Below are 24,300 nucleotides of genomic sequence, written 5' to 3'. Positions count from 1 at the left end.
CACCTCCCTCTCTCCCATGTCCCCCAGGAACTGTCAGTCCCGTTGTTTTCTCCTCCAGATTGTTCATCCAGCCTATTTTACTTAGACAGACCTATGGAGATAATAACATGCACAAAAACAAGACAGAGCAAAACTAAGCAACAATATACAACAAACCAATGACAATAAAACAAAACACAGGGGGAAAAAAAGCTTGTAGTTAGTTCAAGGACTGTTGGCCTTTAGGAGTGTTTTCCAGTCCAGTCTGTTAGGGCACCACGCTTTGGCCCCAAAGTCCACCTTCAGCATTCCCTGGGGACCTCGCCACTCCATTACCTTGCTGATCTGTTGCACCCCTTTAGTGTTTTGCCTCGGTGTGGCGGGATCAGATCCGGCGCAAATCACACACTGTCTCTGGTGCTGTCCCCTGTAGGGCTATGGGTCAGTGAGGGACGTCATGAGACTGTAACTCTTTACCACAGGTTTCTCAACCTTCCTAATGTCACAACCCTTTAATACAGTTCCTCATGTTGTGGTGACCCCCAACCATAAAATTACTTTCGTTGCTACTTCATAACTTGTGATTTTGCAACTGTTATGAGTCGTAATGTAAATGTCTGATATGCAGGGTGTATTTTTAAAAAGTCATTTTATTGGGGGCCTCATATAGCTCTTATCACCATCCATCCATTGTGTCAAGCATATTTGTATATTGCCATCATTTCTTTTTTTTTAATCATTTTATTGGCGTGTACAACTCATCACAATCCATACATGCAGGATGTACTTACATTTTTGTTACAAATTGAGCATAATTAAACATAATGAAAGTATAATGATTAATAGCAAAACAATATGTAGTTATATATTGTAAAATGTTTATGTGTTTTCCATTGGTCTTAGGTGACCCCTGTGAAAGGGTAGTTTGACCCCCAAAGGGGTCGCAACCCACAGGTTGAGAACTGCTGCTTTACTGGATCAGAGGGCTTAGTCTTTTTCCTGTGCAAAGGGATAGTGGCTTCAAACTGCTGACCTTGAGGCTAGTAGCCTAACCACTATGCCACCAGGCCTCCAGGGGAATTCATGATATTTAAAAATTAAAATGAAAGGTTTTGGATATTCAAAACCTTACAAAGTAAGAAAAGTGCTTGCTATTGCAATGTTTTTCTTAAAATTTTTATATGCACTATATAAAAGTTCAGCCCTTACTTTAACAATTGTTGTAAAATACTTACGTTTTTAGATCCCAATTAAAATTAGAATTTGTGGTTTGAGCAGAGGCAGTTTTAAAAAACGATTGTGTTCACTTTCTTGCTTTCACCTTGTCTCTGGTGGTTTGATCATAAAAATGACGGCATCACCTACGTCTTCTGCTGTGTATTGAAAAATTTTCCCACAGTTTCATCACCTGATTTTTTGACTGCTTTAAAATCAAATGAACTATGATAATCTATAAATGGTGTTTTTTGGTATGTCTCAAATCAGGAAGAGCTTTGCTTTTTTTATACTAGTATATTCAAGTTTACATCACCAGCTTCATGCTTTGATACTTTGAGAAAATCACAAATGTTTTGATTGGTTGAGGGAGAATGTAACCTTCATTGCTTTTACTTGGGACAGAGTAGGTTGGAAGGGGTAGAGAAAGCCACAGTAACAACTTGCAAAACACTAAAACTGACCAAGTGTGGACTCGGAGCCCTGGTGATGTAGTGGGTTATTTGTTGGGCTGCTAACTGAAAGGTCAACAGTTTGAAACCACTCTGAGTGAGAAAAAAGAGGCTTTCGACCCCCATTCAAGGTTTACAGCCTTGGAAACCCACAGGGGCCATTCTACCTTGCTCTGTAGGCTTGCTATGAATTGGAATTGACCCTCTGGAAGCAAGTTTCAAGTGTAGATCGAGAAATAAAGCAGGGTCATGAATATCTGTAATTCTTCATGTTCTTAGACATGATAGTTATTTTAATGCCCTTTTAATGAAGTGGTATTACATCCAATGTCTTGTTTCTCCCGAAGTAGGTGAAATCACTTAGTATCAGACCTGGGAGTAAAGACTGCTTTGACTTCTAACCCAGTGCTTTTCAGTTCTAGCACACTGTTAAACTAATGTTTGATAAAGAATGCAATGGGAAACGGAAGACTTATTAAGCAGACAGGGTTATGCTTTGGGTTGCTAATCCAAAGGCCAGCTGTTTGAAACCAGCAGCAGCTTCGCAGGCGAAAAATGAAACTTTCTGCTCCTGGAAAAATGTACAGCCTCAGAAGCCATTCAGGGCAGATCTGCCCTGACTTTTTAATTGGAATCAACTCAATGGCAGGGAGGTTTTTTTATTGGAGGTGGAGGGGAGAGAGAATTTAAGGAGGTGGTGATACAGGGTAAGCCTTGGACCGTACTAACTGCTCTGCAGGAGATGGAGGCGGCTTTCTGAGTCCTAATCGAATTGACCTGTTGGCAGTGGGTGGGTGGTGTTCGGAGGAGTCTGGGATTAGAAGAAGCACAAACTTCTTCGGTACACCAGGAAAGTTTAGGCTACTAACCACACGGTCAGCCGTTTGAAACCACCAGCGGCTCAGAGGGGTAAAGATGGGGCTTTCTATACTCCTGTCAAGAGTTACCGTCTCAGAAACTCACAGGGGCAGTTCTACCCTGGCCTGTAGGGTGTCTATGAGACGGCATTGACTCGATGGCAGTGAGTTTGGTTTTTGGTAACGTTGGTCAGATAATACTGGTTTTCCCATGTGATAGTTGTTGGAAAGGAATTTTACCATAAATGAGGGGTCCCAGGAATTCAAAGGTGACCACTCTTCTAGTGTTAATGTTACTAAGTAATGAGACTGTATGTGGCTCTCTTTTCTAGATCATTTGCATATCTTACAATTAAAGACAGAATACCGCAGATCCTAACGAAGGTAATTGATACATTGCATCGGCACAAAAGTGAATTTTTTGAGAAACATGGAGAGGTAAGGGTCGTATGTGTGGTGTTTACCCTGGTAAAACATGTATAATGGAAAATCGGCCATTTTCACATGTAAAATTCAGTGGCAGAGTCTCTGGGTGGTACAAACAATGGAGCAGCTGATGAGTAACTGAAAGGTGTGCCTTTCAACTCCACCCAGAGTTACCTCAGAAGGAAGGCCTGATCTACTTCTTCAAGGTCATGGCCTAGAAGGCCTGAGGAGCGCAGTTCTGCCCTGTAGTGCTCGGGGATGTCCTGAGTTGGAATCAGCTCAGCAGCTGTTGGCGTTTAGGCTCAGTGGGTTGTGCAGCCCTCACCAATATTTATTTCCAAACTGTTGTCACTTCACACAGTAACTCAGAACTGGTTAAGCAAGAGCTGCTCGCCTCCCCTGCTCCTGCCCCTGGCAACCACTCCTGAACCTGGATCTCTGTGCCTGTGCCTGTTCTAGATGTTTGACAGACGTGGGCGCACACAGTTTGTCCTTGTGCAGCTGGCTTATTCCTTTGCATAATGTTTTCAACATGTCTCTCCGCTTTATTTCCCCATTATTCTAATCCTGTAGCATGTGTGCCCCCTCCATTTGACCTGTTAACGTGAAATAATACCTCACACCTCACCTGCCAGGCCATCCCAGCTCCCTATACTCAGTAGAGACCCAGGAGGGGCCAGGGCAAACCCACGGCCACCAGTGTCCCGTGTGGACAAAGGAAAAAGAAATTTGGGGTGTAACTGTGGTAATGGTCTCTTTGTGGTAATGGTCCCCCTGCCTACAGTTAGAGAAAGCCGAGCACAAAAGGGGAAGGGCGGGGAGAGTTCGTAAGGTGGGAATATGTTGATTTGTGATCTGTGTTTTTTTTGAGTTTCAGTTTATGAATGCTAAAATGTTTATAATAGCTTGTGACAGATATAAAATGTATTTTGGACTGCGGGATTGTTGTGTTTTGGTGGGGGTGCTCATAAAGACCCAGAAGGGCATCAAAAACAGATACTTACACTTTACTTAGCCGCCCTGGTGGTGTAGTGGTTATGCATTGGGCTGTGTTTCTCATGGATTGGCAGTTCAAAGCCGCCAGCAGCTCTATGGGAGAAAGACTGGGCTTTCTGCTCCCATACAAAGTTACAGGCTAGGCTAGGAAACCCACAGGGGGCCTTGCTGTGAGAGTCAGTGTTGACTAGATGGCAGTGGGTTTGGGTTTTGTATCCTGTTTGGTTTTATCCTGAATTCTGGGCCACAGTACAAAAGTTTTTTCATTGGCAGGGGTACGTTGAGTAATTTTTTTAAAAAGGGGATGGAAGGCCAAATAAGTTTCAGAACCTGCACGTTAGAATTACTCACCTGTATCTGATTCTCCCATTTCCATAGGAAGGCACAGAAGCCGAGAAAAAAGCCATCTCTCTTCTGTCAAAACTACGGAATGAACTGCAAACAGATAAAGCAATCTTCCCCTTGGTGGCGCAGTTTGTGGACACGGACATATGGAACCGGTACCTGGAGTACCAGCAGAGCCTTATAGCTGAGGACAACGGGCAGCCCCGGTGGTTTTACTCACCATGGCTGTTTGTTGAGTGCTACATGTACCGCAGGATTCATGAAGCCCTGATCCAGAGGTGAGTGTCCAGCCAACACATTGAACGCTCCTTCACCAATTTATGCGACGTTAGTTAGAAATTCTAAAAGGAAAAGTTAAAAAGTAAACACCTGAATTCACTTAAGTTCAGCAAATGTTTGCTTTTTTTAAAAAACCAAAACCATCTTTATTTTCATCTTCAAACAGGAAACTATTTACTCTTTTTCTCCTTACACAAAAATTGGTATTTATAATGAATGCATCTTCAAAGCATTTTCCTTTAATGGGAAACTTAACATCATAGAATCTCATGTTTAAAAAGTTGAAAAAAATCCACTGTGTTGCCTTTATAAAACAAAACAGAAGCTAGCCTAAGTCAGGAAAATCCATTCATAGTTCAGGTCCTGCTTCAGACACCGACATTGTGATGTCGTTTCCCCTTAGCAAAATCTGACCTAAGTTCTTAATCCTTCTTCCTTCTGGTGTGATTTCAAACTCAGTGACATCTTCCAATACCATCAAGTCATCAAAACCTAGAAGCACATCAGCCATTTCCCTCCACTCTTCATCCTAGTGTGTGGTCTCCATCCTGTGCAGGCGGCGCTGCGGCAGGTTGGTGGGACCCTTAGCTGCGTGGCCACACCAGCAGGGGGCTGCCTCAGCAAGGGTTAATGAAGCTGTTGGGCCTTTCAGCACCTGTCACGGGTAGCATGGGTGCCTGACAAGGGTAACCTTGTTTCTGCAGTGAAGACAGCCCCGAAAAGCCACACAGGGCTACTGTGAGTCGGATTTTACTTTTTGTCTTCTTATCTAGAATAGCCATACAATTTTGTTTTTATTTGGTACTTTCATCATGTAAACTTTTGATTTTAACAGTAGTATTTTTTAAATAGTTTTGTTGGCATATATTTCATACACCACATAATTTAATTATTCGTTCACATTAAGATTTGTGCTGTCCTCACCACGGTCAATTTCAGAACATAGTAATAAGAATTGTGTTTTCAATTGTTTATTGTACATTAAGTGGGGGATTTATATCTCAGATCATCAACTTTGTATCAACAGTTTGAATGACTCATCAACTCCTTCCCCCAATAGAATATCCTTACAATTTACTCTCTGAAGTGTGAAGTAAGTAAAAATTGTCCTAAAGATGAAATAGCTTCGTTTTCTTTTAAAGGAAGACAAGTTATGCTTAGTGAGCAAGAAAACGTTACCTTGGATGAATTACATGCAGACCCAGGTGGAATAAGGGGAAGTATACTTTCTCGAGGCCAGTGGATGTTGTTGGAAGGAGTTTGATCTGAGGCGGCATCAGAGCAGCGAGTCGCTGTATCTGTTGTTTCGTGTCTTCTCTTAATTCATCTTTGGTTCTTTTTTTTAATAGCTAGATTCGAGAAAGGAGCCCTGGTGACACAGTGGTCAAGCACTTGGCCGCTGAGTGAAAGGTCAGCAGCTAGCAGCCACTGTTGGAAGCCAGATGTAGCCATCTGCTTCCATGAAGGCTGTAGTCTTGGATACCTGTGGGGTGGCCCTGCTTGGCCCTGGAGCAGCTCTGAGTCAGAATTGCCTTGAGAGCATCGGGTCAATTAGAAAAACACTGAAAATGAAAGATGTGCTTCAAAATAGCCCACATGGCCTCGTTTATGCTAATTAATGTGTCAGGGTAGTTCTAATGGAGGGAGAAGAGAAGATAAGGTGCATTGGCCTGTTAGCTCACCCTTTCCAATGATACAGGTTTGCTAGGAATCATCAGGTATCTCTTCCCAATCATAGCACAGGGTAATTGAAAGTGATCAATCAGATCAGCTCTGATTTATTTATTTATTTATTTATTTTTAATAAGTTATTATATTGGGGGTTCTTACAGCTCTTATAACAATCCATACATCGGTTGTATCAAGCACATTTGTACGTACCGTATGTACTTGAGTATAAGCTGGCCCGGAATGAGCTGAGGCACCTAATTTTACCACAAAAACTGCATTAAAAATATGCTGGAAAACTTGGCTTATACTTGAGTATATACGGTATGTTGCCATCATCATTTCCAAAACATTTTATTTCTACTTGAGCCCTTGGTGTCACCTCCTCTTTTTCCCCTCCCTCCCACCCTTGTGAACCCTTGATAGTTTATAAATTATTTTTATTTTCGTATTTGACACCGTTTGCTGTCTACCTTTACCCACATTTCTAATGTTTGTCCTGGGGCAGGTGGGGAGCGAGTTGTACATTGATCATTGTGATCGGTTCCCCCTTTCTCCCCCTACCCTCCTGGTATCGGTACTTTCATTATTGATCCTGAGGGATTTATCTGTCCTGGATTCTGTGTGTCCAGAGCTCTGATCTGTAGCAGTGTACTTGCTCTGGCTAGCCAGATTTGTAAGATAATATGATTAAAAAAAAAAAAAGATAGAACTGGGGACATGATAGTGGTGGGAGAGAAGCATTAAAGAACTGGAGGAATATTGTGTTTCCTCGATGCTATACTGCACCCTGGCTGGCTTGTCCCTTCCTTGTGACTCTTCTGTGAGGGGACATCCCATTGTCTACATATGGGTTTTACTCCAACCCCCCTCATTCGTATCAAAATGGTGGTTTGTTCTGGGTCTTCTGATACCTGATCCTGCTGACACCTCATGATCACACAAGCTGGTGTGCTTCTTTCATGTGGGCTTTGTTGCTTCTCAGCTAGATGGCTGCTTGTTTAACTTCAAGCCTTTAAGACCCCAGATGCTCTATCTTCTAATAGCCGGGCGCCATCAGCTTTCTTCACCACATTAGCTTATGCACCTATTTTGCCTTCAACGATCGTGTTAGGAAGATGAGCATCACAGAATGCAAGTTTCCGTGCTACCTTAATACTTAACATACAAATATATGTACATAGATCTATGTCCCTATCATTATATATAAATATATTTACATATGTACTTGCCTGTATTTATACACCTATAAATGTCCTTTGCCTCCTAGTTCTTTCCTCTATTTCCCTTTACTTTGTTCCTGTTCCACTATCATGTTCAACCTTCATTCAGGTCTCTGTACTTCCTGTTGCCTACAGTGCACTTGATCGAACCCCACCCAACATTCTATGCCCTCTTCGCCATTGATTTTAGACCTCTTGTTCCCTTGCCCCTGCGTTTGTTGGTTTCCACCTCCATTTCCCCCACTGCCTCCTCTCCCCTGTCCCCCGGAACCCGTTTCTCCTCAGGATTGTTTATCCTGCCTATCTTATATAGATAGACATAAAACCAAAAACCTTATGAGTAATTCCTAGTCTGTCTGCTGACCCTTATGAATGTTTTCCGATCGGGTTTGATGCAGTGCCGAGCCCTGCCCTCGGAGTCTGAAGTCCATTTTCAGAATTCCTCGGGGACTTGGTTGCTTTGCTCCCCTCGCTGCTCTGTTGCGCTCCCTCCATGTGATGTCCTGGTGTGTGGGGTCAGACCAGGCACATTTCCCAAACTCTGCCTCTCGTGCTGTCCCCTGTCCAGCCCTGATATGTAAATGAATGATTTGGGGTTATAAACATAACTTTTGAGTCTGTTGTATGCTTTACAAGATTTCAAAAATCACAATTTGTAGTTACTGTTTTTGCTGAATAAACATGTTAAAGAATTCCTGCTGTAAACGTAAAGCTCACTATTAAAGCACACACCACCTGGCCACAGAAGGCAGCCAAGCAACAGACGGTGGCTCACAGTGTTGTCAGCTGCTCTTGATGTGGCTTCTGATCCATGGTCACCCTGTAGAACTGTGCTCCATAAGGATTTCAGTGGCTGGTCTTGGGAAACTAAGTATCTCACAAAACTGTGTCCATTTGGTTAGGTCATGACTCCCAGTATTATGTAATTGTGCTCCTTTTCTGATCTGATAGAATTAGTGTGTTAGTCCAGGTTGACTAGAGAAACAAATCCAGAGGCACTCATATCTAAAAGGGAACTTTATATCAAGAAGTAATTATGCAGCAATAATCCCAGCCCAGAACAGATCAAGTTCATAAGTTTGATATTAGTCCATGAATTCCTCCTCAGATTCACTCAGCACATGCAATGAGCCGAATGCAGGAAGATCACAGGCTGGTGGACAGGAAGTCCTGTGGATCTAATGGCAGTGGACGCATCTTTAGGGCTCTGGCTGCCATCAGCGTGGCTCCAGGTGGCTTGTCAACAGGAATGTGAAGCAGAGAGAGAATGTGTGTCCCGCCTCCATGGAGGAAACTCCCAGTTCTCATGAGAAGGCCACTCGCACAAGGAAGCATCAATCAGGCTGTGACCTGATTGACAGGCTAGACTCCACCCCTACAATCTATCAAGTGGACATGGAATTATGTAACTACCACAGTTAGTCCGCGTGTTGCAATATGCTTTTCATAGGTGTTAGCCCCCACATCTGTGATGCAGGACTTGAGGGAGTTATGTCACTGAGGCGGGATGCAATCCTCAGATTTAGGCTGTCTCTTGAGTCAATCTCTGTTGAGTGTAAAAGAGATTACATAAGTGAGCAGAGATTGAGAGACCTGACTACCACTAAGAAAAAAGAGCTGGGAGGGGAGTATATCTTTTGGACCCAGGGTCCCTCTGCTGACAACCTCCTAGACCCAGGGGCAGATTGATGCCAAGATGTGTGTAGTTCTCCAGAGGACGTGATGCCTGCAGATGTAAAAGGAAGACACGGACCTCCCTTTAGAGCTGACAGGGAAAGCCTTCGCCTAGAGCAGCTGTTCTCAACCTGTGCGTCGTGACCCCTTTGGGGGTTGAATGACCCTTTCACAGGGGTCTCCCGATTTATAACAGTAGCAAAATTACAGTTATGAAGTAGCAACAAACATAATTGTATGGTTCGGGGTCACCTCAACATGAGGAACTGTATTTAAGGGTCACGGCATTAGGAAGGTTGAGAGCCACTGCTCTAGAGCCAGTGCTCCGAGTTCAGATGCCTAGTCTTCTAAACTGTGAGGGAGAGATTTCTGTTGTTTCGGCCCTCTACTTGAGGTATTTCTTTTATAGCAGCACTAGACACCCAAGGCCGATTGGATATTGGGCATGAGGTGCTGCTCTAACAGATACTTAGAGAATATGGGAGTGGTTTTGGAATTGGATCAAGGATTGAGGCTAGCTGAGACACAGACGCCAGATCTCGCTGCAGGGGCGCCTTCTGTGCAATCAAGCCTTTGAGAGTCTTCGATTAGCAGCCAAGTGCACTGACCATTCACACTGGCCAGGCACAAAGCTAGATTGAAACCAGAGTGAAGCTGCCCTAGGTTAGAACTAGCTGTGTTTCATTAGATAGATGATTAATCTTTTAAGTTTTGGCCATATGTGAATAGGTTTTGGATACTGGAAGGTGAGAGTACAGAGAAGATTGACTTTCTAAAAGAGAGGACTGAAGGTCTAATATACAGGTAGTGAACAGTACACATAGCAGGGGCACAGGTCAGTGATTTTCACAAGAACACCCTGTAGCCCAGTGCCCGGATCAAGAGGGCAAGTTCCACTAGAACACAGAGGGCCCCACTGTCTCCTCCCAGTCACTACCCTCACTGCCCCTCAAGCATAACCACATCCTGACCTGTGTTCCTTATGCCTGTTTCAAAACAATTACAGTGGGAAGGCTTGTCTGGCTTCTTTCATTCAACATTATGTTGGTGACATGCATGGAAATTCTCCCTTGCCACTCAGGATGATTCATTTTCATTGCTGTGTAGCCCTGCACGGTATGACTATGGTGTTAAGTGCCATCAAGTCAGTTCTGACTCATAGCACCCCTGTGTAGAATAGATGAAAACAATGTTCAGTGCACCCCCCCACCGCCCCGACCAAATCCTCAAACCTATGTTTGAGCTTGTTCTTGTTATCTTATCCAAAGTACATGAAGTGGAGCCGCACCATCCTCCTTTGTTGGGACCTTTCTGGCTGTGCTTCTTCAAGGCTGGTTTTGTTCTTCTGGTAGTGCCCCCTACTTTCAGTCCTCTTCGCCAACACCAGGAGTCGCTTGTATCAATTCTTTACTTTCCCACTTTCATTGTCCAGCTTTTGCATGCATGTAAGATGACTGGAACACTGGCTTGGGACAGGTACACCTGAGTCCACAGAGTGACACCTCTGCTTTCTGACACCTTCAGTGGGCCTTGTGCAGCAGATTTGCTCAATGCGATCCATCAGTTTGCTTTCTTGGCCAGTGCTTCTGTGAGCATTGCTGATAGATCTACGTAAAAGGAAATGGTTGACAGCTTCGGTCTTTTCTTCCTTTCTCGTGATGTTGCTAATTAGTCCAGGGATGAGGATTTCTGTTTCTTGTTTGTTGAGGTGGAATCCATACTGAGAGCTATAGTCTTGATCTTCATCAGTAAGTGCTTCCAGGCCTCCTCCCTGTCAGCACACAGGTTGTGCTGTGTGCACATAGCAGCTTGGTAAGGAGTCGTCCTCACCTCTGGATCCCACCTTCTTCCTATCGTTCCGCTTCCCAGATTATCTGCACAGACCCAGATTGAAGCAGCGGTGAAAGGATACAACCCTGACCCACACTTCTCCTGATTACAGACTGCACAGTGTCCACTTGTTCTGTTCGAAGGACAGCCTCTCGGTCTATGTACAGGTTGTGCATGAGCACAGTGAGGTGCGCTAAAATTCCCATTTTAAAGGTCAATAGGTGGTTGTATAGATCACAACATCTGGTTACCTGTGTTACTATTTTATGGATATCTGCGTAGTTCCCAGTTGTGGATTCTTCTGAAGCGTGCTGCTCTAGACTAAACATTCTGACACATACTTTTGGTGAACGTGTGGTTAACGCCACACTGGGATTAAAAGGTAATCCCAAAAGACAAAATTGCACATAAAAAAATCAAAGGTGTCTTAATAAAATATACAATAATCTTAAGTTTGGGTTCACTTAAATATTCACCAAATATTCTCATAGTGCCCTGTGTTTGGTTCTGCTTAGTGAGGGCATTGCACTGAAAGGCTCCCTTTATATCCATCCGGGTGCTACTTAGAACCCTGCCACATTATACCCTCAAATAAAACATTCACTCAACCAAAGTGACCACCATGAACCTGTGGGGTGTTTTTTGGTGTTTTTGTTTTGTCCTTGAAACACTCGTGGATAAGTCAGGTAAACTCAGACGTAGTCGCCATGACTACTGTTATTTTGGGTAAAATACTTGTGTAGCAAACTTTTGATAATTCACTGAGAACTAGTTTGGAGATTAATTTTGATGAGATTTTATATTCTTTACCTAGAGTCCCCCACCACTAATCATGGGGCCTGGGTTGTTTTCCAAGAATTCCAGGTATCTTGGGAGGATTCCAGTGACGCACGTGTAAGATCCACACATAGGAAAGGTTGTGGGCCTGCGTCACTGCGGTTGTCACTGAGCCGTCTTCATGCTGTGCTTTCCTCCTGCAGCCCACCAATCAGCGACTTTGATGTGTTTAAGGAATCCAAAGAGCAGAACTTCTTTGAGTCTCGGGAATCCATCGTCACCCTGTGTACTTACCTGCAGGAGGTGACGAGGACGCTTGGCGAACTAGATGAAGATCAGCTTAAAAACGAGTTCTTCAAGTTCCTGCAGGTAAATGTGAATTGTTAACTTCGACGAGTAACAGGAAACGGCTGCAGGTCACGAGGACGCATGTGTGAGACTTCACAGCGCTCACTCGTCATCCCGTTTCCGTGACGTTTTGGAGGTTCCTTTATGTCGTCACTTAAGCTGCAATTGATCTCTCGTTTGAAAACTGATTTTAGTAATAGTGGTAATTAAGAGGAAAATCCTCTCAGTCTCTAAAATGGGTTTTGCAGTCCCTTGTGTACCAAGTGGACTTGGCTTTTGTGGTGTGGGCATCATTTGCCACCATGGCCTCTGTTCTCGGCATAGTGGTTTGGCCTGACTGCCGAGTGACGTTGGCTGAAATCCTAGTTCTTTTCCTGTTTGTGGTTGGACCAGAGGCAGCTTCCTCTCATCATGTCTGCACTTCAGTCTCTCATTGGAAACACGAGGGAGGCCTGCCCTGCTGATGTGCGAAGGGAGCTGGGCCCAGCCGGGCACGCGAGGGTCAGGCGCAGAGCTGGGAACAAACACGGTGCCTGTGGTACCAGTGCACTGGGCATGCCCGGCTGCTGCTCATGCTCTGCTACAGTGCTCAGTTTCCTTTTCCTTCTCATTCAACACCTTCTAACGTGGAATACATATTGCTAGAACCAGCACCGTTAAAAAGCACATGCTACCTGATTGTGGTATTACTGGCACTTGTGTCTTCCAGAAGAAGTTAGAAGCATTTCCTGAAAAACAAAGTGCTCTGGAGAGAGAGAGAGAGCAGGGAGAGGGGCAGCTGGGGCAGGGGTGGGGGCAGCTGCAGTTTGCTATCCAACTGCCAGGGCGGGACCCCTCCCGGCTACCCTTCTCCCCAGGAGGAGACTGGAGCTGGAATCTGAGGAGAAAGAGTCGTGTTGTATGGGTTGGGGGTGGTCCTAAAGGGTTGGGAGGGTAGGAGTGGTAGGGGACAGCAACAGACTTGGAAATGAGCTGAGAGTTAAGCCAGGACTTCCCCCTTGATTCTGACTCGTAGTGACCCCGAAGGGCAGAGCTGAGATGCCCCAGAGGGTTTCCCAGGCTGCAGATCCTTAGAGAGCAGACTGCCACATCACTCCTGGGGAGCAGAGAGATGGTAGGCTGGAACTCCAGACCTCTCAATTAGTAACTGAATGCTTAATCATGGTGTCACCGGGCTCTGGTGACGGTAAGGAGTGGGGCAGTGGAGGGAACGCTCAGAGCCTGTCAGCAAACATGAGGATGTTGGATTTGACTCCGAGACTGGAAGTTTCTTGAGTGATTTATGAAGCAGAAGTCAGGTTATATTACCCTATACATTTGTGTTCATTTTCTTTTCAAATTACACTCTTGGCTGTAACATGTGGCTTACTCTTATATTAAGTCACACGTGAGAATAGACTCTCCTTTGGCTAATATTTCCTGAGTACTTATTAGCACAGGCTACGTACCAGGTAAAGTACTTCAGTAATTCTCAGGATAAGCCTGTGAGACCAGGCCTGTGATTCACACATTCTCAGAAATTGGAAGTAGTGGGATTTGAACCCAGGGCTACCTGATTAGAGTTTGCAGTGCTAAACATCATTTTAGACATGGTTTTTGTTTTCTTTTGTTTTTAAATAAGACTATGTACTGTTTTCTACAAAATAACATTCTCTTAAAAGTAGACTAAAAGGTTATTGGAGTTGGAAGAGCTGACAGCGATCACCTTGTCCATTTTCTCTCCCTTGTCTAAAACGAACTTCCAGGGGAGTCACCAGAGCCCAAGGTGATTCAAGGAATAAAAGAAACCGAGGGCCAGTGAAAAAGGAGCGGGCTTTCTTTTTATTTGGATTAGAAAGTAACCTTTGAACCTGATGAGGTTTTAATATCTGTAAGACGCAAAGCTTTCCATTCAGATCCAATAATGGGTACTACCAGCAATAGTCTAGATTTACTATGGGCATTTTACATTGAGTTTCATGGAAATAAATCTTTTTTTTAGATATCTCTGCTTTTTTAAAAAATTTATTTTTGGGGGGGGATGTCTTACATCTTTTATCACAATCTATATCAGTTCCCCATTTCTTCCCCCTCCCTCCCCCGCCTGCCCTCCCTCACAAACCCTTGATAAGTTACAGATTATTGTTTTCATATCTTACATTGTCCTCCGTCACCCCTCACCCACTTTTCCATTGTTTGTCCCCCTGGGAAGGGGTTCTAGGTTGATCCTTGTGATCAATTCCTCCTTTCTCCCCCCACCCTCCCTTAATCCTCCTGGTATTTCTACTCTCCTTGTTGGCTCTGAGGGGTTTATCTATCTTGGATTCCCTGTGTTGTGGGCTCTTTTCTGTAGCAGTGTGCATGCTCTGGTCTATTCTGATTTGTAAGGTAGAATTGAGGTCATGATAGTCGGGGGAAGGAAGCACCAAAGAACTAGAGGAAAGTGTGTTTCATTGGTGCTGTGCTGCACCCTGACTGGCTCATCTCTTCTCTGTGACCCCTCTGTGAGGGGATGTTCAATTGTCTGCAGATGGGATTTGGGTCGCCAGTTTAGCTTATGAATATTTTTAGCTCCACCTCCACCCCTCACTTAACAGGGTTTAAAAAAAATCATTTTATTGGGGGCTCTGACAGCTCTGTTAGCATTCCATACCACAGAGAGGTTTTGTTAGTTACTCAGAAAGGTGACTGCCTCACCTGCTTCGTTTTCCAGGTTTCTCTGTGGGGGAACAAGTGCGATCTTTCGCTGTCGGGAGGGGAAAGCAGTGCTCCGAAGAGGAGTGTCCTGGATTCCCTGGAAGACCTCAAACCCTTCATCTTGGTGAACGACATGGAGCAGCTGTGGTCATTGCTTAGCAATCACAAGAAAACAAGAGAAAAAGCATCCGTGAGGGTGGACATTGTTCTGGATAATTCTGGGTTTGAACTTATTACCGATCTAGTTCTAGCTGACTTCCTGTTGTCCTCTAAACTGGCTACTGAGATCCATTTTTACGGGAAAACGATCCCTTGGTTTGTGTCTGATACCACCCTCCATGATTTTCACTGGCTAGTCGCGCAAGTCAAGCACTCTGCTCATCAGTGGACGGCCCAGTGCGGGGCTGCCTGGGAAAGTCATGTGAAGACAGGCAGTTGGGTCTACCAGGACCACCTGTTTTGGACGCTGCCTCATGAATACTGCGCCATGGCTCAGGTCGCCCCGGACCTATATGCAGACCTCCAGAAGGCAGATTTAATTCTCTTCAAGGGCGATTTGAATTACAGGAAGTTGACGGGGGACAGAAAATGGGCATTTACCACCCCATTCCACCAGGCTCTCAAAGGCTTCCACCCCGCGCCTCTCTGCAGTGTGCGGACCTTAAAAGCTGAGGTTCAGGTTGGCCTGCAGCCAGGGCAAGGGGAAGCGCTCACAGCCTCCGACCCTGGCTGGCTTACCACGGGCACGTATGGAATCTTCCAGTTTGATAGGTCTCCCTGACTGGATCTTGGGACTCTGCCTTGTGTAGGAAAGTCTGGTATACACTTTGCAAAATCTCCAGATACATATGGAGTGAGCTTTATCCTGGGGCTCTGGGCAGTGAGAGCCCCCAGGCTCATGTCCATTCACACAGGGTGATAGTTGACAAAACACCACCCACCCCTCGTTTACGGGGGGGGGGGGGGGCCTGGCTTAATTGACCTACAGATAGTTACATTTTTGTTGGCATTTTAGCATCATTTCAAATTATGTAATTTAATTTCAATTGATCTTAATATATTTTTAACAGCATAGAAAAACAATATGAGTAAATTATACTTGTAAAGTTATTTTAGCCAGTCTTTTTTTTTTTTCAATACTGTGCTGCATGGTATTTAATATTCTAGGAAGCCTAGCATTTTATTTAACTTGATTTGGGGCTCCAGAAATAAGGATTCCACAAAACTGTACATTTTAATGGCTCTTTACAAAGAAGCATTTCTCACGACTGTGACGTCTGAGCACGTGGACGTAAAACTTAACTCGTGAATGGTTGCTAGCTGTGGATCTTGGCCGTGAGCTCCTTTCAAAGAATCTCTTTGCATGTGCTCTTGTGGTGTTTGGCCTGTGCCAGCATGGCGGAATCAGCGTTCAAGAGAACAAGAACTGGATTCTCTTTGACATGCTGCTCATGAGCACCAGAAGTGATGGACTACATTCTGTCAGCACACTTGTGTTTAAATTGAGCACACTTTGTTTGCACTATGCTGTGGACAGGAAAGAACCTTAGGGATTGCATTTGGAGTCCTGCCAAAAGATGAGTTCATCTTTTATATTCTTACACACTTATTCATGAGCGCCATGGCCATTAAAGATGACGTTTTGGATCAGTTTATTTTGAAGCTAAAATTGGAAACAGACCTCAAAATGGTATTGTTTTGTTTTTTAATTTCCACTGGAATAATAAACTAAATGTTACTGAAAATTGCGGTTGTATTTTCCAACTGGGGAATTCAAGAATGGTGATTCAAAATGAGATCTCAGAATTTGAAGTGAAACTTTACTAAGAGCCTTGTAATGTGCGCTATAGATGTCGCCAAAGTAATTTTCAACAGTGCCGCTTGTCAGTGAGTCTCTGTGCTGCCTGAGTGATTACCTTTGCCTTTGTTCTGTTTTGTCTTTGGGGAAAATGTTTACATAAAGCACATTTTGAATTTACTTTGCATTTCTTTGCATCAGTTCCTGCTTTAAACATGCAGGTATTAAAATGCTCAGCCAATTGGAATCATTTTTGTAGATACAACTCAGAGAACAATTGTCTATTTGTATTGACTTTATAGCCACGATGTAGTGCTTGTCAAATATTACGTTTTCAGAAAGCATTGGCTGGTGACTATTTTTACCATGCAGTTTATTTTTATTAAGAACATAAAAATATGGTATATGAAGAAACTGTTTACCACTTGTGTTAGACTGGGTTGACTAGAGAAACAAATCATGTATGTGTAAGAGAGAACTCAAGTATGTGTAAGAGAGAACTTATATCAAAGAGCAATGGTTTATTGAGAAAACAGCCCAGCCCAGTCCAGATCAAATGCATAAGTCCGATATTAGCCCATATGTCCGATACTAGTCCATAAATTCCTCTTTAGACTCACACAGCACATGCAGTAATGCTGAATACAGGAAGATCACAGGCTGGTGGGCAGAAAGGCTTGTAGATCCATTGACAGTGGAAGCACCCCAACGCTGGTGCAGGTCTCCATAACAGAAGGGTGGAGCAGAGAGTGTGTGTCCTGCCTCCAGGGAGAAGGAGAGGAAGTTCCCAGAGTCATCATGAGAAGGCCATGCCCACCAGGAGGCATCATCAGGCTGTAACCTGACCAACATGATGTCCTTCTCCTGACTGGAATGTTCATGGGGGAGGGGTGGGGGTGGGGGTGCTCTGTACTTTATCCCTCCTTACAACGTTGTGTTAGTCTGGGCACTTTGGAGAAACAAATCCACATCAACTCATGTATAAGAGAGTTTTATGTAAAGGTTAAGTGCGCATCAAGAAAATATCCCAACCCAGTGCTGCCCAAGCCCACTAGTCCAACATTAACCCATATGTCCAACACCAGTCCACAAAGTCCTCCTGTATCTCACAAAGCAGAGGCAACAATGACGACTTCAGGAGGAAAGCAGAGTCAGTAATCGTGTAAGCATCTCAGCGCTAGCAGGGGTGTCCACACGGCTGCTTCAGCACCCAGGGCTGCATGTGGCTTCTTGGGGTTGTCTTGCAGGAAGCCAGCCTTGCAAGCTGGAGCAGGGAACTGCTTAGACAGCTGCACCTTGGTGCGACCACAAAGCAAGAGACCCAAGAACTACAAAGGCAAGGCCCACCAAGCCATTTATCCCTCCGCCCTTCAATTAACCCTACTTGTTTTATTGGCCAGGTTGGCACAATTAACTAACTCAATCCCCACCACTTGCCAACCTGTCACCTGTATATAATTCTTAGCTTCACAATTGCAATTAAGTAACACCTATACCTTAACCCTATAATACTGTGAATTTTTTCCCCTACCTATGAAAGTTTGTAAGCCAACCACTTCATGCCTTTATCTCCCCCAATTTTGGGTATCCAATTTCTATACTGTCCGCTTACATCAACCCAGTTCTCTGAGAAGACAATCCTATTTTTCCACATGAAGAGTCTTCATTCCAATTGGAACCTTGTGAAGTCCGCATCCATAAGTCAAATCTGGACAGGCCATCCATAAAGTCAGCAACAACGGAGAACAGATGGAAGCTGTCGAGGGTTTCATTTTGCATGGACCCTCCATCACTGCCCCTGGAAGCAGCCGTCAAGAAAAACCAAACAGCGTATGTTGCCCTGGGGCAAATCTTCAGTATTAAAGAGCAAGGATGCCATGTGGAGGACCTAAGTGTGCTGCTGTAGTCATGGCAGGTTCAATAGCTTCCTGTGCACGTGAGAGCTGGACAATAAAGGAACTGATCCAAGTCCTTACAACTGACCCAATAGACAACATCAGGGCAGGTGGAGAAAAGTGGCAGCCAAGAAATGCAACAATGGGCGCAAAGGTAACAACTGAGGGTGGCACAGGGCCGGGCAAGGTTTTGTTCTCTTGTACATGGATGGGGCCGCTCTGAGTCAGAACTGACTGGACAGCACCTAACAGCATTATCTTCAACAGTTCTGCCCTAGAAAGCGTGTGTATCTCCTCTTTGTCTAGTGAAGGCAGAGGCCTGGCGGTGAGTTAGTTCATAGAGTCCTCGGCCTGGAGGCAGTGAATACACCTCTTGTGCACCCACCCATCTGTCCTTAGCGGATTGTGTGTTGTGATGTTTCAGTGGCATTTCCAGAGAAGACATGAGGAAGAAAGACCTGGCAACCTTCCTCCAAAAACCGGCCAGTGAAAACCCTATAGATGGCATCTGCAGCTGAAGGTGGGGCTTGAGCAGGACCGGCAGCTTCTCGCGTGCCCATGAGTTGAGGTCATAACTCCACAGCAGTCTGCAGCCACAGCAAGGGCAGAGCCATGCTTTGAATGTGCATCTTGGGCTTTCCATGTCACTAGGGTTGCCCAGACCTGGCTGGACAGCAGGGGCTGTGTAAAAGCGCCCTCTAGATTCCTAGGACCCATCCCTTGGTCAGAGCATGAGGATCAGGGGCCGCTTCAGCAAAGCCTACTAGGAGACTTGGAGGCATTCTCAACCCAGGTGGCATAGGGGGTACACTAGAGCTTCGAATCCCTACGCAGCAGCCAGCTGCTCAGCAGGAGCCCACCGAGGCTTTGTATGCCCGTAAAGAATTGCAGTCTTGGAAACTCCCAGCGACATTTCTTTCATGCCCTATACTGTCATGCAGTGGTTCTCAACCTTCCTCATGCCACAGACACGACCCTTTCATACAGTTCCTCATGTTGTGGTGACCCCCCAACCATTAAGTTATTTTTGTTGCTACTTCATCATTGTAATTTTGCTACTGCTAAGAATCAGGCGACCCCTGTGAAAGGGTTGTTCGACCCCCAAAGGGGTCACGACCCACAGATTGAGAACCGCTGCCCTATGGAGTCTCTGAATTGGACTTGATTAATGGCAGGGAGTTTGGGGGGGGGGTGTTTGTGTGCATTTTTGTGGTGTGCGGGTTAGGAGGCATTTGAACTGAGAGGAGACTAGAGGTTCAGGCTACCCAGAAGCGGGCAGAAAAAGGAAGACACACTTTCAGTGGGTGTCAGTGCATGTGGCAACATTGTTGTCAGCTACCCAGTGAGAAAAATACAGCTTTGTGCTACATGCCAGCCTCAGGCTCCCTGCACCTGTTCTCACCTGTGCCAGAGAACTGGCGAGGAGGTGATGAGGTCGTTTTCGTTGCCTTTTGTTAAATAGGTAGAATCTCTCTCGAACATCCTTAGAGTAACCACATCAAAGGTGTCCTCTGTGTTTAAGCCAGGTACTGTTCCAAGCACTTCAAATAGTCAAATCTCTCGGATATAGGGCCATGATTTTGCAGAATTCGTAGAAAACCTTAACAGCCCAGTGATGCCATTTTATTATTGAATAAAACCAAGAGCAGTTAAAAAAACAAAAAGAGGAGCAGTTTTACTTAGGGAGATACGATAGTGGTTGGCCCCAGATAGTCTGCTAACGGCAAGCCTGTAGTGTATCACTATGCATTTACTAAGAGCTATCCTCCAATATGACACTACCCTGTGATGCTTAGACAAATGGGCTGGGCACCAAACGACTCCCAGGCAGTGGCAGCATGGGAGAAACGGGCAGAAGCCTCCAAGGCTACCCTCGTAGCTCAAATTACATTGTTCCAGATCTTTTTATGGGAGACAGTTCAATATATATATATATATCTAAGATCCATTCTATTCGGGGTTTTTCTTTTTAAATAAATTGTTTTATTGGGGGCCCTTAAAACTCTTAAAAAATCATTTTAATAGGGACTCACGCAACTCTTATCACAATCCATACATCAATTGTGTAAAGCACATTTGTACATTCGTTGCCCTCATCATTCTCAAAACATTTGCACTCCACTTAAGCCCTTGGTATCAGCTCCTCATTTTTTCCCCTTCCTCATGAACCCTTGATAATTTATAAATTACTATTGTGTCATATCTTGTCCTGCCTGACGTCTCCCTTCACCCACTTTTCTGTTGTCCGTCCCTTATAACTCTTAAAACAATTCATACACCATTGTATCAAGCACATTTGTACATATGTTGCCATCATCCTTTTCAAAGCATTTTCTTTCTACTGGAGCTCTTGCTATCGGCTCCTTTTTTTCCCCCTCCCTCCCTACCCTGCAACCCTCATAAACCCTTGATAAATTATAAATTATTTCCTCCCAAAAGAATTTACTTCAGAAGACAGCACTGAAGCTACAGCTCAGGGAGAGTGACATGTTTGATCAGAGTGACACAGGGGCAAATGAAGGGGGAGGAAGAGAGAGTGGAGCACATCCTGGCCCACCAAGCCTTGAGGACGATATCCCTGCTCAGAGCAGCCAGTGCACAGAGAGGACCATATGGCCGGCCCCATTACGAGACATGACATCCCTCACTGACCCATAACCCTCCAGGGGACAACACTGGAGACACAGTGTGGGAATTGCACCTGATCTGACTCCACCACACCAAGGAAAACACTAAGGGTGTGCAAGAGAACAGCAAAGGGAGCAGAGCAAGGAAGTCCCAAGGGAATACCAAAAATAGACATTGGGACCAGAGTATGGCACTCCATCAGACTGGAACAGAAAACACTCCTAAAGGTCAACAACCAGACCTTGAACTATTTGCAGGTTTTTTTTTTGGTCATTGTTTTGTTGTTCTTGTTGTTTTGTTTTGCTCTGTCTTGTTTTTGTGCATATTATTATCTCTGCAGGTCTATCTAGATAAGATAAGCCGGATAAACAATCCAGATGAGAAAACAACGGGACCGACGGTTTGGGGGGACATGGGAGGGGGAGGGGAGGGAAAGGAAGTGATGTTAACAAATCCAGGGACAAGGGAACAAAAAGTGATCCAAAATCAGTGGCAAGGAGAGTGTAAGAGGCCTGGTAGGGATTGATCAAGGGCAGTGTAACCGAGAGGAATTACTGAAACCCAAATGAAGGCTGAGCATAATAGTGGAACAAGAGGAAAGTAAAAGGAAACAGAGGAAAGAACTAGGAGGCAAAGGGCATGTATAGAGGTCTAAATATAGGCATGTACATATGTAAAATATTTTTATATGATGATGGGGAAATATATCTATGTACATATATTTATAGGTTTAGTATTAAGGTAGCAGATGGACTTTGGGCCTCCACTCAAGTACCTCCCTCAAGGCAAGAATACTTTGTTCAATTAATCTGGCATTCCATGATGCTCACCTTCCCGACACGATCACTGAAGGCAAATGTGTGTATAAGCAAATGTGGTGAAGAAAGCTGATGGTGCCCAGCTATCAAAAGATATAGTGTCTGGGGTCTTAAAGGCTTGAAGGTAAACAGATGGCCATCTAAGAAGCAACAACACCCACATGGAAGAAGTGTACCAGTCTGTGTGATCAGGAGGTGTCGAAGGGATCAGGTATCAGGCATCAAAGAACAAAAAATCATATATTTGTGAATGAGGGGGAGTGCAAATTAGGGACTCAAAGCCCATCTGTAGGCAACTGGACATCCCCTTACGAAAGGGTGGCAGGGAGGAGAAGAGCCAGTAAGAGTGCAGTGTAGCAACGATGAAACATACAACTTTCCTCTAGTTCTTAAATGCTTCTTCTCCGCCCCACCCCCTATCGACTATCATTTGATCACAAGATCACTCAAGTCTTCCAGGGAAACCCTTCAGCATCTGTTTGACTCTCGAATCTGATCACGCCCCCACCCCATGCCCCGGCCAATGGTGTCAGCAGAGTTCCAAACTTTTGTTTGATTTCAAACCAAATCCAAAACAATTCAGTTATATTTAGCAAAGTTGCCTTCTGCACCCATTTTCCTATCAGCTCTCTACACGCGCCCTCACCCCCCCCACTCAATCTTGACCCACACTCCCCCTCTTCCACCACAAAGCCTCCCTCCACACCCAAAGTCTCTCAATTCGCCCAACTTCCCTCCAGGGAGGCAGAGACTGGGCACACCCCAAGTAGGAATGCTGCATCACCTGAAGTGCCAGTATAAATGAGAGCTTACATTTGTTGAAAATGAATCAAACAGATCAAATAACTAACAGAACAAGAGTATAATCTCCCCACCTCCAGATAGTTCTGGTAACGCTTGATGTATGCATTTGTAACTTTTATTCTCAGTAGATTAAAAATTTTTTGCTATTTGTTTGTTTTCTTTGAAAGCTTAGTCATTAACCAGCCTGATGACTGTCACTAACTTCTGAGCCTCAGGTGGGATTACATTTTATTTATTTAGTTTCTTTGCTTAAAAAAATCATTTTATTGGGGGCTCTTACAGCACTTATAAAAATGCATACATCAATTGTATCAAGCATATTTGTACATGTGTTGCCATCATCATTTTTGAACATTTACTTTCTCTTTGAGCCCTTGGTATCAGCTCCTCTATTGACCCTCCCTCCAGCCCTCTTTTTCTTGTTACATTTCTGAAAAAAACAGGTTCTGGACAAGCCAGTCAGGGTGCAGTATAGCACGGATGAAACATAGAACTTTCCTTTAGTTCTTTAATGCCCCCCCCACTATCATAACCCCAATTGTACCTTACAAATCTGGCTAGACCAGAGCATGTACACTGGTACAGATAAAAGCTCAAACACAGGGGATCCAGGACAGATAAACCCCTCAGGACCGATAATGAGAGTAGCAATACTAGGAGGGTAAGGGTAATGTCGGGGGAGAAAGGAGGAACCATTCACACTGATCTACATATAATCTCCTCCCAGGGGGATGGACAACAGAAAAGTGGGTGAAGGAAGACAGCAGTCAGGGTAAGACATGAAATTTTTTTTGGTAAATTATCACAAGTTCATGAGGGAGGCGGGGCAGGGAATGAGCTGATACCAAGGGCTCAAGTAGAAAGCAAATGTTTTGAGAATGATTATGGCAACAAATGTACAAATGTTCTTGACACAATGGATGGAGGTATGGATTATGATAAGAGCTGTATGAGCCCCCAATAAAATGATTTTTTAAAAAGCAGGCTCTGACTTAAAAAATATATATATAATTTTGAAGCATTTTTTCAAATCCTGAAGGTTTTACAATTTCGTTTTATTTTCGTTGTTACCTCTACTTTTTAATTCCTTTTCCCCTAGTGTTCCTGCTGGATGGATAGAATATGTTTTTTCTTGGATAGCAATGTGCTCTAATGTCTCGGGACTCATGAATACTCGATGTCTAACTCCAAATACCCGAGCTGTAACCCTTAACCTGCGGCAGCGTCTCCCAGCTGCACTGAAAAGGAAGTTATTTCTAGCCGACTTGAACCACATTCAGACCTCAAATCCAAAAAGCCTTTGGGGAAACGAGTCTTGATGAACGCCCTGATATTAGCGCTCTGCCTCCCCCTAGTGACCACCTGACAACCACCTGAGAAGTAAGGCAAAATCTGATTTTCATTTTTAAATATTGAAGAAAAAAAGCTCCATGTCATGAATAGATTGCGAGTCATATGGAAATAAATTTATGTTTAGGGAGCATTTTCTTGTCATTAAAAAAATAATTTTATTGGGGGCTCGTACAACTCATCATAACCCATGCATGCATACATCGTGTCAAGCACATTTGTGCATTTGTTGCCATCATCATTCTCAAAACATTTGCTTTCT

The 24,300-nt window shown here is 44.4% G+C and overlaps 1 protein-coding gene across 1 annotated transcript in view; it reads left to right on the top strand.

Moving 5' to 3' along the window:
- ARMT1 (acidic residue methyltransferase 1) overlaps positions 1-15,703 on the top strand; it is a 19,006-nt gene extending 3,303 nt beyond the window's left edge. The window contains exons 2-5 of the mRNA XM_004702112.2: positions 2,836-2,941; positions 4,304-4,548; positions 11,925-12,090; positions 14,762-15,703. Coding sequence (XP_004702169.1) covers positions 2,836-2,941; positions 4,304-4,548; positions 11,925-12,090; positions 14,762-15,526 — 1,282 coding nt within the window. The 3' untranslated portion in view covers positions 15,527-15,703. The remainder of the gene's footprint in view (positions 1-2,835; positions 2,942-4,303; positions 4,549-11,924; positions 12,091-14,761) is intronic.
- The last annotated feature ends 8,597 nt before the right edge of the window (positions 15,704-24,300 follow it).

This window comes from Echinops telfairi, unplaced genomic scaffold, assembly GCF_000313985.2.
Source record: "Echinops telfairi isolate 266 unplaced genomic scaffold, ASM31398v2 ScPeMD7_3533;HRSCAF=4204_0, whole genome shotgun sequence".
In the NCBI taxonomy this organism is placed as follows: Eukaryota; Metazoa; Chordata; class Mammalia; order Afrosoricida; family Tenrecidae; genus Echinops; species Echinops telfairi.
This window is presented reverse-complemented; position numbering and strand designations above follow the sequence as displayed.